At 47.1% G+C, this 14,121-nt stretch overlaps 1 protein-coding gene across 5 annotated transcripts in view; it reads right to left on the minus strand.

Moving 5' to 3' along the window:
* The window catches only part of LOC141094313 (gastrula zinc finger protein XlCGF66.1-like), a 62,420-nt gene that overhangs the window by 17,704 nt on the left and 30,595 nt on the right, over positions 1 to 14,121 (minus strand). For 4 of the 5 annotated variants that reach the window (XM_073580152.1, XM_073580149.1, XM_073580150.1 and 1 more), the window contains exons 5-8: positions 14,014 to 14,111; positions 13,725 to 13,815; positions 13,358 to 13,455; positions 13,069 to 13,159 (exon numbers count right to left, since the gene is read on the minus strand). In XM_073580152.1, coding sequence (XP_073436253.1) covers positions 13,069 to 13,159; positions 13,358 to 13,455; positions 13,725 to 13,815; positions 14,014 to 14,111 — 378 coding nt within the window. The remainder of the gene's footprint in view (positions 1 to 13,068; positions 13,160 to 13,357; positions 13,456 to 13,724; positions 13,816 to 14,013; positions 14,112 to 14,121) is intronic. The other variant, XM_073580153.1, reaches the window with a different exon arrangement.

Here is a 14,121-nt window from a genome sequence, read left to right on the forward strand (position 1 = left end):
GCCCCTTGACTTGTTTGTGGAATATCGGCCCCTGAGCTAATAAATCTGGAATTTCTGGCAGTACCCACGAGTCCGAGAGAGACATCATTTGTAGTAGTGAAAACCACGGCCTTTTTGGCCAGAACGGGGCTATGAGGATTACTCTGGCTTGCTCATCTCTTATCTTTTTTATCACTGCCGGGATTAACGCTACTGGGGGAAAGGCATAGCCCAGTTTGAACGACCACGGGATTTGTAGAGCATCTACTGCCCACGGGTTTTCCCCTGGGTTCAATGAGCAGAACCTCTTTACTTGCCGGTTGCTTTTGGTGGCAAAGAGGTCGATTACCGGCTGCCCCCATAACTGTACTATCCTCTGGAATATTACCCGATTTAAGGCCCACTCTCCCTGTTTTAACTTGTTGCGGCTTAGAAAGTCGGCTTGAACATTTTCTGTCCCTTTGATATGTAGGGCCTTCAGGGAGGTTAGATGTTGTTCTGCCTTGAGGAAGATTCTTTTGGCTTCGTCCATTAGGGAGTTTGACCTTGTCCCTCCCTGGTGGTTGACATACGCCACTGCCACCCTGTTGTCTGACATAATTCGGACGTTTTGGCCCTGTAACATGGGAATGAATGTATCTAGGGCTCTGTTTATCGCTCTCAACTCTCTTAAGTTGGAGGAAGCCTTCTGCTCTATGTGACTCCAGGACCCTTGGGCTATATGTTCTCTCAGGTGTGCCCCCCATCCCGAGGAGCTTGCGTCTGTCAATATTACATCGGACACGGGCCTGTGCCACAAAGTCCCCCCTGCTAAATTTGTGCCGTCTAGCCACCAAGTGAGAGAGTTTTTCCCCCTTTCGGAAAGTTCCAGCTTCCCTTCTAAATACCCTTTTAATCATTTCTGGGCTGACAAGATTTCCACCTGCAGTTGTCGGGTATGAAACTGTGCCCAGTTGACCGCCGGGATACAGGCTGTTAGCGTGCCCAACAGGGACATTGCCCTTCTTAGGGTCATGTGAGGATGCTGTATTGCCGTAAGAGTCATTTCTCTCACCTTCTCTAGTTTTTTCTCTGGCAAGAGACAAACTTGTCGGTTGGAGTCCAAGACGAAACCTAGAAATGTTTGTTTCCTTAGGGGTTGAAGTTTTGATTTTTTTAAGTTTACCATCCAACCCAGTTTTTGCAGGGTCTCTGTTATCTTGTCTACCTGATGTGCGCAGTGATGTTCTGAATTGCCAATGACCAGAAAATCGTCCAAGTAAGGCACCATAATCACATTGTGGATTCGAAGGAAAGCTGTCATCTCTGCTATTACTTTTGTAAAAATCCTTGGCGCTATGGAGATGCCGAACGGAAGAGCTGTAAATTGAAAATGCCTGAGGTCGCCCTGGATGTATAGGGCTACCCTCAGGTATTTCTGGTATTCTTGGTGCATCGGGATATGGTAATAGGCATCCTTCAAATCTATTACGGCCATGAAGCAGTTGTGGTGTAACAGCTTTATGGCCGAAGTCACTGATTCCATTTTGAATGTTTGGTTCATGATCCATTGATTGAGGCGCCTGAGATTTATTATTGTTCTGAAGGAAAGATCGGGTTTTTTTATTAGGAAGAGGGGAGAATAGAACCCCCTTCTCTCTTGATCTTTTGGGACCTCTATCAGAACTCGTTTCTCCAACAGTCCTAAGATTTCTGTCTCTATGGCTAACTGCTCTCCTGGTTCCTTCCTGATGGGGGTTACCACAAATGAAGCTCTTGGATGCTGGAAGAAGGGGATTTTTAGGCCATTCTTTATAATGTTCAGAATCCAATTGTTGGCCGATATTTTCTCCCATTCTTGGGAAAAGAACCTCAATCTTCCCCCCACAGGAGGGCTGGTGTCATTGCGGGGATTTTTTGGCGGTTGAGGAAGTTCCCCCAAACATGAACCCTGGTTCTTTTTTCCTCTTGTCGTCCCACCTTTTTCGCTCTCCCGGGGGACGGCCTCGATTGAACCTTCCCCTCCGAAAGGGCGGTCTTCTTTGATCACCCATGAATCTGGGGAAGCCCTTCTTTTTATCACCGGCTTTCTCCAGGATGTCATCCAGGTTTTTTCCAAACAGGAACTGCCCATCACATGGTAACGAGCATAATTTTGCTTTAGATTGAATGTCCCCAGGGCAGCCTTTGAGCCATAACGCCCGTCTTGCGGCGTTCGATAGCCCCGCTGCTCTTGCCGTTAACCTCATTGAGTCGGCAGAGGTGTCAGCCAAGAAGGCGGCAGCTCCGTGTAGCAGGTACATTTCTCCTAATATTTTTTCTCTTGGTACTTTGGAGACTAATTTTTCTTCAAGTTGTTGCAACCAGACCATTAATGACCGGGCTGTACAGGTTCCGGCTATTGCTGGTTTCAGACCCCCTGCCGCTGCCTCCCAAGTGTGCCTTAGGTATGAGTCCGCTTTTTTATCCAAGGGGTCTCTCAAAACCCCTGAATCCTCCAGGGGCAGGGCCGACTTCTTAGAAGACCTAGACACTGCCGCGTCAATCTTTGGGACTTTGTCCCAGACGTCCGTGTCCTTAGCCTCAAAGGGGTATCTTCGCTTTGAAGAGGAGGGAAGGCTACCTGACCTCTCTGGTTTCTTCCACTCTCTCTCGATTAGGGCCTGAACCTTGTCATTGACCGGAAAGGTACGCTTCTTCATTTCTTGCAGGCCGCCAAACATTACATCCTCCAGCGATCTCTCTATCTTCTCCTCCTGCAGGCCCATAGTGGACCTGATGGCTTTAAGGAGAGCGTCCGTATCTTCTACTGGAAAGCAAGGTCTGCCCCCCGTATCACTGTCTGAGGATGAAGATGACCTGTGCTCCACTTGATACTCTGAAGAAGAGGAGCCTGACGAGGAACTCGGGGAGGCTTTCCTACTCTTGCTCTTCTTTTTTAATAATTTTTTAAGCGAGCCCTGTACCTCAGATTTTATTATGGATCTGAGGTTTGTTGCCAGGCTCGGCACCTCTTCAGCCATAGTCCGCTGGATACAGCTGACACATAAGTCCTTTTGGCAATCTTTCGCTAAAGGGCTGCGGCATATTGCACATTCTCTGTTGTTCTTTTTACTTATAGCTTTTTTGCCTCTCTAAGTAAAGGGAAGGAGAGAAAAAAAAAAAAAAAAAAAAAGACATAGGAAGGCCTATTATAATGTTGTCTAACTTTCACGGAGATCACTCACCACCCAGGAAAGACCGGTACCGGGCTCTGAGGCTGCGAAGGAGCATGCGCTCTGCGCTCTTTTGACCTCGAGGAATCCCTCGATCGGTGACTTGGACGGCTGCTGCTTTTGCCGCTCGAGCGGCTCTTGCGACCAGAAGCTTGCGATGGGGGCAGAGACAATGGGGACGGTGAGCGATCCTCCTGAGACGCCATTGTCACCCCTGCAGCCGCTTCTGCTCCCTCTTTTATCGGTGAGTGAGCCCCTCATTACCCCTCCCCCCCGCGACTGCCAGCCGCCTGGCCGGCGCCGCGCCCGGCGCCATGACCGTCGCGTCCTGATGACGTCAGCGGTCGCGCTCCCAGAATCCTCTGCGCCGCTGACGTCAGACGCCGGTCTCCGCCCCCGGCTTCCCCTGCATGCAGGCGAAGGACGGGCGCGCGCAGGGGGAGGGCGGCACGTGGAGGAACCTCCGAAGGGAGGTTATCAGGACGTGCCCGCACGAACCCGGGGCCCGAATCAGGCAAAAACCCAGGGACTGCGCTACCAGCTGCCGACGGCCGGCATCGCAGGTAAGACAGCCCTGCGGACTCTACACGCCGGGACGGCCCTGGGTCTTTCATCCTGACAGGCACCGCCGCTGTCAGAGGGATTCCTTTCCAGGACAGGAACCCAACTGAAGCGGGGGAGAGGTGCCGCCCCTTATGTTTCAGTAGGTTCCTGTCCTGGCGGGGCGGATCCCTCTCTCATGTGGTGCTGTCATGGGTGAAGGGAAAAAAAAAGGTATTTCCTTGTTTCTGCGGCCTTAGGTGATGCCGGTTCTTCCCATTTACCAAAGGATAATGCATAGGAATGTGTTATGAATGGGAAACCGAGGAGGAAAAAAAAAAAACAAGCTAAGTCTCAGAAAACCAGAGAAGTTGGTAACTATGCAGATTGCAGATCCCTGATCTTAACTGCACAACTAGCAGCAGTCGTGGAGTGTTCCTACGTTGGTCCTAGACGCCTCATCACAACCGGAGAACTACACAAGCCTAAAGCAGGAAAAGAGGAAAACTAACTGCCCCAGAGCAGACCCCAAAGGAAAGACAGCCCCCCACATGTATTGACGGTGAAACAAGATGAAAATACAAACAAAGGCAGGAAAATAGGCTGAGCAAACGATGGGGCCCGGCTAACTAAAAAGGACAGAAAAGGAAAGACACTGTCTGCAATCTGCCAAAAAAACCTACAAAAATATTGTCCAACACTTCTGATAGCAAAATTAACCCTGAAGTCACTAGACTTCTAAACCTATATCAGCACTCTGAAATATTCTGAGACAGAGCAAAAAAGAGGCCAATCTAATAAGGGACAAAAAGCAGATTGGCAAATACTGATTAATAGGAGTGGAATTTCAGTATAGCCCCAGCAGGTGCAGGCTGATTACACAAAAAACTGAATTGACCAACAAGCGCAAGTGTGAACAATAGCAAAAAACAAACTTAACTTGAGAAGACTGGAAGAGAGCTGAAGTCCAGGACCTGAGAAGCAGACTGAATCACCAGCACCCGGATAGGGCGTCGGCTGTCTTATATCCAGTCTGATACTCCAGAGATCCAATCGTTATCTTCCTCATCAGGTGGCAGATCACTACCACTTAAACCAACCGCACTACCTCTTGTCACCACCAGAGGGAGAACGGAAGGGGAACTCAGCTGGTGGAGCAGAAAATGAGTTCATGACAGGAATGGTCCGATTTAGACTGAGTCCTCAATTTGTATTTTCCTCTTTTTCCCTGGAGAGGGAGGTGGTGGGGTGGAGGAGTAAAAGCTGCCAAGGAGGACTGAACCTCATGTTTGACCAGAGAGCGAATTTCTTCCATTAGGGAAGATTGTTCTGCTCCAACTACTTTATCAATACATGTTTGGCAGAGCTTCTTGTCTCATAGAGAGGGTAGCTTTATGTTACAGATAGCACATTTCTGTTAGTAGCTCTGGGGGTAGACTTGTCTCCCTAAAAAGAGAGGGAGAGTAGTATCAGAAGGAACCCCCTAAAGACTATTCCTCCCAAGGACCCCCTCCCAGCATACAACTTACTGTAGCAGGGGTAGCGCTGGGCTCTGCAGATGCAGGGCATGAAGTGCCTTCCATACTGGTAGGATATCAGTCTTATCTCTGTGGCGACTTCAGGCAGGTTTTATGGCAGCCAGCCCCGGCCCCCTCTCTTGGTCCATGTGCAGGCAAGAACGCTCTCCGCGTGTACCGCGTGCCGCTCAGCCCCCAGCAAGCAGGCCGGAAGTGCAGATGCGTTCCAGCATGGAACGCAAGTCCCAGAAGTGACGTGCACGTTCCAATGATGTCACTTCCGGGAAGCCGAGCAACGCGCCGCGGAGGGCGATAAAGACCGGGAAGTTACGGGCGGCCCCCGGTTGGGATCCCTGGCCTGCTTTACCCTCACGGAGCCAGGAGGAGTCCCAAGGGCGCTGCAAGAGGGGACGACGGGAGCAGCATGGAGGAGGCAGAACACGACCACAGCTGCCCGGCAATACAGGCATTGCCTGTCAAAAGGAATGTACTGCAGTCGCCGGCCACTACAGCACACGGAGACCTCTCCGTGCCCCACGGGGGAACAGGAAAGCCACTGGCAAGTGGGAGATGGGAGGGCCTTTTAACTTCTCTGTTTCCTGTCCCCCATCAGGGCAAAGAGGCAACCTCCCTATGCTGCCATGGCAGGTGACTAGAGAAATAAAGTTGGATCCAAAATGGCTGACTTCAAAATGGCCGCCATGGTCACCACCCATCTTGAAGTTTTCCCCCTCCCATATACTAATGTGCCACAGACAGGAAGTTGATATCACCAACCATTCCAATTTTATTTAGGTGTATCCATATAAATAGCCCACCCTGTATATAAAATAACACATGCACGGCACAGTGACTCAGTGGTTAGCACTGCAGCCTTACAGCGCTGGCATCCTGGGTTCAAGTCCCACCAAGGACAACATCTGCAAGGAGTTTGTATGTTCTCCCCGTGTTTGCATGGGTTTCCTCCGGGTTCTCCGGTTTCCTCCCACATTCCAAAGACATACTGATAGGGAATTTAGATTGTGAGCTCCATTGGGGACAGTGCCAATAATGTCTGTAAAGCACTGTGGAATTAATGGTGCTATATAAATGAGTAAAAATAAATAAATATGCATGTTTTTCTCAATATCTGACCTGAAATCAGAATAAACGTTTTAGGTCAATTAGGATTGCCGTAGTTATTAATATTTGCCAAATGCCAAAATAATGAGAGAGAGAATGTTTAAGGCATTTTTATTACTTACTGCAAACTCAAAAGTTTACATACACTAAGATTATTATGCCTTTAAATAATTCCAGACTGCCCATATGATGGAGGTCATGTGTTTGGAAGCTCCTGATAGGTTTATTTGGCAACATCTGAGTTAATTACAGACACCTGTGGATGTATTTTAATGCACAACTGAAACACACTGCTTCTTTGTGTAGCATAATGGGAAAGTCTAAAGAAATCAACCAAGATATCAGGAAGAGAATTGTGGACTTGCACAAGGCTGGCTCATCCTTGGGTACAATTTCAAGATACCTGAAGGTGCCTCATTCATCTGTACAAAAAATATGTAAGTACAAACAAGATGAGAATGTCCAGCCATCATACCGCTCAGGAAGGAGATGGGTTCTGTGTCCCAGAGATGAACGTGCTTTGGTCCGACATGTGCATATCAACCCAAGGATAAAAGCAAAAAGACCTTGTGAAGATTATGGAGGAAGCTGGTAAGATTGTGTCAATATCCACAGTGAAACGAGTACTGTATCAACATGGGCTGAAAGGCCACTCAGCCAGGAAGAAGCCATTACTCCAAAAGAAACATAAAAAAGCCAGATTAATGTTTGCAAATGCACTCAGGAACAAAGACCTTAATTTTGGAGACATGTCCTGTGGTCTGATGAAACTAAAATTGAACCTTTTGGGCATAATGACCATCGTTACGTTTGGAGGAAAAAGGGAGAAGCTTGGAAGCCTAAGAACACCATCCATACTGTGAAAGAAGGGGGTGGCAGCATCATGTTGTGGGGTTGTTTTGCTGCAGGAGGGACTGGCGCACTTCACAAAATAGATGGCATCATGAGAAAAGAAGATTATGTGGCAATACTGAAGCAACATCTCAAGACATCAGCCAAGAAGTTAAAGCTTGTGCGAAAATGGGTCTTCCAAATGGACAATAACCTGAAGCATACTGCCAAAATGGTAACAAAGTGGCTTCAGGATAACAAAGACAACTTTTGGAGCGGCCATCACAAAGCCCTGATCTCAATCCTATTGAAAATTTACGGGTAAAGCTGAAAAGGGCAGTGCGAGCAAGCGACCTACAAACCTGGATCAGTTACACCAGTTTTGTCAGGAGAAATGGGCCTAAATTCCGGCCAGCTATTGTGAGAAGCTTGTGGAAGAAGATCCCAAACGATTTACCCAAGTCATTCAGTTTAAGGGCCATGGTACCAAATACTAATGAAATGCATGGAAACTTTTGACATTGCAGTAAGTAATAAAAATGCCTTAAAACATTTTCTCTCATTCTGGCATTTGTCAAATATTAATAATTATGGGAAAGGTTTATTCTGATTTCATGTCAGATATTAAGAAAAACATGCAGATGTGTATTTGTACATAGTGTATGGAAACTTCTGGTTTCAACGGTACATGTAAATGAGATCTCCTCTGAGTTGTCTTTTTTCTAAGCTAAACAAGCCCAAATTTTCCAACCTCTCCTCATAGGAGGGGCCTTCCATCCCTTGTAATAATCTAGTTGCCGCCTTTGAACTGACTAACTTCTGAATATCCTTTTTAAGATGTGGAGCCCAAAACTGGAGCTCATATTCTAGATGTGGCCTCAACAGTGATTTATAAAGGGGTAATAATACATTGGGAACGCGGGATTTTCTCTTTTTATACACCCTAAATACTCTCCCAGAAGAAGGCACGCCAGACGAAACGTGCATTGAGGATTGTGACATCGCATTATCCAGGTCATTTTTTGTTATTGCATCTCCATTTATGACTTTTGCAAGGCTGTTTGGATTTCTCTTTGACATACATAAATCAGGACTTTAGTTAGTGGCTGCTCCGAGGTTATATACCATTATCCTCACATAACTACTATGCAACAAATGAGTATACCAACCACTTACTCATTTCCTGATCTGCAATCTATCATGTATGTATTTTTCTTTACCATGTTCTTTTGCGGTGCCATTTTTTCTGGTCATTCTTTGTCATCACTGTAGTTTTTTTAAGCCATTTACTATTTTAACCCCTTTACCCCCAAGGGTGGTTTGCATGTTAATGACCGGGCCAATTTTTACAATTCTGACCACTGTCCCTTTATAAGGTCATAACTCTGGAACGCTTCCATGGATCCCGGTGATTCTGACATTGTTTTCTCATGACATATTGTACTTCATGTTAGTGGTAAAATTTCATTCATATATCTTGCATTTGTGGAAAAAAAAAAAAAAAAAAACGGAAATTTGGAGAAAATTTTCACAATTTTTCCAACTTTGAATTTTTATGCCCAGAGATAATGGCACACAAAAAAAAACTTCATAATATTTCCCACATGTTTACTTTACATCAGCACAATTTTGGTTAGGAAGTTATAAGGGTTAAAATTTGACCAGCGATTTCTCATTTTTACAACACCATTTTTTTTTTAGGGACCACATCACATTTGAAGTCACTTTGAGGGGTCTATATGATAGAAAATACCCAAAAGTGACACCATTCTAAAAACTGCACCCCTCAAGGTGCTCAAAACCACATTCTAGAAGTTTATTAACCCTTCAGGTGCTTCACAGGAATTTTTTGAATGTAAAAAAAAAAAAAAATGAACATTTAACTTTTTTTCACAAAAAAATTATTTCAGGTCCAATTTTTTTTTTATTTTACCAAGGGTAACAGGAGAAGTTGGATGCAAAAGTTATTGTGCAATTTGTCCTGAGTACGCTGATACCTGACATGTGGGGGGAAACCACTGTTTTGGCGCATGGCAGAGCTCAGAATGGAAGGAGCGCAGTTTGATTTTTTCAATGCAAAATTGTCTGGAATTCAGATCCGATGCCATGTCACGTTTGGAGAGCCCCTGATGTGCCCAAACAGTGGAATCCCCCACAATTCTAACTTCAACCCTAACCCCAACACACCCCTAACCCTAGTCTCAGCCCTAACCCTAATGGGAAAATGGAGAGATAAAATTAAAAAAGTATTATTTTCCCTAACTAAAGAGGTGATACGGGGGGGTTGATTTACTATTTATGGCTTTTTTTATGTTTTGCTGCTGTCACACGCTAAAAGACGCTTTTTTATTGTAAAAATAGTTTATGCATCACCACATATTGAGAGCTATAATTTTTCCATATTTTGGCCCACAGAGTCATGTGAGGTCTTATTTTTGTGGGACGAGTTGACATTTTTTATTGGTACCATTTTCAGGCACGTGACTTTTTTTTTTTTTAATCACTTTTTATTCCGATTTTTGGGACACAGAATGAACAAAAACCAGCGTTTAATGAATTTCTTTTTTGGGGGGGATGTTTACACCGTTCCGAGACCCGCCTAATTGACGTTATAGCAACATGAAAAACAACTTTCCAGGAAAGGTATGTCAATGAGACATCCTGTAGTGGTTCAAACAGATTCCTGCAGAACGCTTAGGACCAGGTTAAGGTCCCAGGCGTCTATAGGAGCTTTATACGGAGGTACCATGTGGGAGACCCCCTGAATGAAAGTCTTTAACTACATATTGGACGTGATCCTGTGCTGGAATAGGACGGATAAGGCCAATTCTATCTTGTACCCAGAAGAAACCAGCTCTCTCACCCATGCATCTGAGCCAGATATGGTGGAACCAGAGCAGACGGCTGCCTAGCCTACTGGTGTCAACCTGAAGATGCCTCGAGTCATTTGGCTGAAAATCTGTGGGCCCTAGATCTCTTGGATTTGCGCTGGTGGGATTGGATCTTCCCCAATGGATTGGCTCTGTATGAGACTGGACGATCTTTGTCCCGAGTGGGTCGCCCTTAACTGGCGGAATTGGCCGCTGCTGTCCACCCGGGGTTGCGAAAGAACCGAAAACGTGCCTGCAGCTGGTGACGGAATGTTTGCTTTTCCCTCCTGTAGTGTCAGATGAGCTGATCTAATCTCTCACCGAATAATCAGCCGCTCTGATAAGGCAAAGAGGTTATAGATTTCTTTGAAGTTGAATCTGCTTGCCATGATGTCAACCACAGAGCTCTCCTAATGGAGATCGCATTCGTGGCAGCAAGCGCCGCGCAGTTGGCCGGTCCAAGGATGCATTAATTAAATAATCTCTGGCCAAAGCGATTTGATTTGGAACCTCAACTACCTCTGATGGTAGGTCCCTACGCTGCAGGGCTCTATTTAAAGACTCTGACCAGGAAGCCATGGCCTTAGCTACTCAAGTTGCTGCAAAAGAAAGACACAGGGCTGATCCTGATGCTTCAAAGACCGAACAAGCCAGACTCTTTATGAGACGCTTAGTGGGGTCTTTAATAGGACAACCGTTAAGTAAGGATAACAGGGTTTTAGAAGCCAAGCGCGACACGATTGGATCTACCGTCGGGGATTCTGCCCACTTTTTACGGAGATCGGGAGCAAACGGGCATCTTGCTTCGAGCACCTTCTGTTCAAAGAAACATTTGTCTGGCTGCTGCCTGTGCCATTGCACTATGTCCTCAAACTCTGGGTGAGTTCTAAATACCCTATGCGTCCGTTTGGCCCATTTGAATGACACATTGTGGCCTGAGGCCAAGGTGGATTCATCATCAATCTCCAGGGTTTGGTTGATGGCCTCAATGAAGCTGTCAACTGTCTCCTGGTAACCAGGTGTATCCAAATTGAGGGGCCCATCCGAATCGTAATCAGAGTTTTGCTCACTATCGTACACTGGAGAAGGTGAATGAGAGGCAGAGCTTATGGATGCTGAGGCACTGGACAAGCCGGGAGATGCCACGTGGGTTCGTTTTCCCCGCGTCTGCCTGGAGTGAGAGCAGCCCCTGCAGGCCGGAGGCTCCTGAGAGGTGGAGGATCCCTCCAAAACAGGAGAGCCATTGTCCCCATCTTTAAAGGGATTCGACTGCTCTCGTTAGCAAGGTCTTAGATTGACAGAGCCAGAGCCCATTCAGGGGGGCTTGGTACACTGGGCTCGGTCGCAGGAGAGGGCTCCTGGGCACGTTCGGAATCACAGGTTTCGCATAATTGTTTGTTCTGTGCCTGCGGAAAGGCGGACCGACAGGAGGTACATGAGACAAATAATGTCGTATGTGTCTTGTTCCTTCTAGACATGCTGGACCTGCTAGCTGGTATGACCTACAGCTGCCAGAGCGTTTATAAGCAGAGTGACGCCTCAAAAGGGTTAGTGCAGCCTTTGAGAAGAGGTGGTGCTGCAAGAGACGGGGTGAGCATGTACCCCGGTCCTGTGCCCCTAGCGTCCTGGAAGGCTGCAGAAGGAACTGTAGCTGCTGCGGTTTCAAAATTAGTGCCGTGCAGCGCAGTATGAGCGGGCCCGCCGGAAATAGTGTGCCTGGGGCGGGACATCCGGCTGCGAAATAGCCCAGGCCAAAGCCGGGGACTACAGTTCCGGCGCTGGCCCGAGGACACGAGTGGGGGCAGGCTCGGAAGTAACCGCGACTGGGGCAGGACATCCGGCCGTGGCCTAGCACAGTCCGAGGTCGGGGAGTAAAGTTCCGGCGTCGGCCGTAAGACACAGAGGCGGTGTTATGCCGAGTATATCATGCGCCGATGTGCGCCAGTGCTTGTAGATGCTGCCCAGCACTGAGGGTGAGGATACCGGGCCCTCGCTGGCTGGACCGCCCAGGGAACGCTTCGGCAGGAGCCCTCCCAGCTCCTTGACGCATGCATGTAGCAATTCAGCTAACTGCTTTGCCAGGTTAGAGGGGGGGGGGCTTGTGTAAAGGACGGTGCAGGCACCCTAACTCCAACTTTCCCTATGTGGGATGAGGAGAGGGACCGTCCGCCTCCTTCCATCACCGCAGTCTTGCATTGGTGAAGCAGTGGGGGCCGCACGGACTCTCCCCATGCCTCTGTACAACCTAGGATTTCTATACCTTAGGGTGGTCAGGGCTGAGTCCGGCATAGTTTCCTTACGTCGCAGGAGAGGATACGTGGAGGCGACACTCCACGTGCTCGCCTGTTGTTGGTTTGGGGAGATCAGCCCCTTTCAATAGGGTCCGTCGCCCCTGTCTCGTCTTTGTGGTAAAAATAGGGGAAAAAAAGAAAGGAAAATGTCAGAGAAAATCAGACATGTGTGCCTCCTACGGACAGCAGCTGATTCTGTGATATGCTCTCAAGCCAGTTGTGGGTTACACAACTGGAATAGGTGAGTGGAACTGTATTATACCGCTCATACTTCTAGTGTCACTAGTGATAGGGCACTATTGCGCCTCTTGTTCCCCCCACCATTTTTGTATTCCTACGGACACTAAGCATGAACTGGTTTGCTTAGATCCAGTGTGAGGGCGTATACTGCGGAGTAGGGGCTACCTTTTTTTTTTTCACTTAGTGTCAGCCTCCTGGCGTCAGTAGCATACACCCACAGTCCCGTGTCCCCCAATGAGGCGAAGGAGAAAAGTTAGTGTCTTCTAATCCCAGGGGGTAGGTGAATCACCAAAGTTCTATAGAAAAGGGTTTTCAATGCCCAAAACAATTTGAATAGTTTTGGGTGGAGGAGCATGTTGTGTTCTAGAGACAAAATGGTGATTACACGATTGTGATACGGTTGGACTACACCACTGATAAAGCAGCCACAGCCGGTGACTGAGAAGAATCTGTGACTCCTCTACATTTAGTGGTTACTACTCACCTGGGTAGTCATATGTAGGAATCTCCTCTTTACACTGCTCCTCACCCCTCACATATGTCTCTGTAGTATTAATATGGGTCAGATCTTCACCCTGAAACAAATATTGTAAAAGTCACAGACAGATGGAGAAGTCGCATCTATGATCAGCTCTAATCCTGTCATCTCCACCGCTCCCATTACACAAGTATAAAACATATAATACTGGTGGATAAAACAAGACTGAGCACAAGACCTTCACAGCCGTCTACACATCATAGGGGAGATCTCATGACACCTTCTCTCCATCTACCTGATGATCCTGCGGAACATTGGGATCTTCTTGTTTACAGTCCTGTGGAAGAAGAGGATGGGGACATCTCTCTGGTGTTGTCCTCTTACCGGATAGATCTGGAGGAAACACATACAGGGACTGAATTCATTATTTACACACAGATAACCCAGGGGGTAGGTGAATCTTCCAGGTTGTAAGTTCTACAGAAAAGGGCTTTAAATGCCCAAAATCATTTGAACAATTTTGGGTGGAGGAGAATGTGGTCTGGAGGAAAAACAGCAATCACAGTAAAGTGATATGGCCGGACTGCACAACCGATAAAGCAGCCACAGCCAGTGACCGAGAAGAATATGTGACTTCTCTGTATTTAGTGGTTACTACTCACCTGGGTAGTCATATGTAGGAATCTCCTCTTTACACCGCTCATCACCCCTCACATATGTCTCTGTAGTATTAATATGGGTCAGATCTTCACCCTGAAACAAATATTGTAAAAGTCACAGACAGATGGAGAAGTCGCATCTATGATCAGCTCTAATCCTGCCATCTCCACCGCTCTCATTACACAAGTATAAAACATATAATACTGGTGGATAAAACAAGACTGAGCACAAGACCTTCACAGCCGTCTACACATCATAGAGGAGATCTCATGACACCTTCTCTCCATCTACCTGATGATCCTGAGGAACATTGGGATATTCTTGTTTACAGTCCTGTGGAAGAAGAGGACGGGGACATCTCTCTGGTGTTGCCCTGTTACTGGATAGATCTGGAGGAAA

The sequence above is a fragment of the Dendrobates tinctorius genome, unplaced genomic scaffold, assembly GCF_039654945.1.
Source record: "Dendrobates tinctorius isolate UK_male_01 unplaced genomic scaffold, ASM3965494v1 ptg000063l, whole genome shotgun sequence".
Lineage (NCBI taxonomy): Eukaryota > Metazoa > Chordata > Amphibia > Anura > Dendrobatidae > Dendrobates > Dendrobates tinctorius.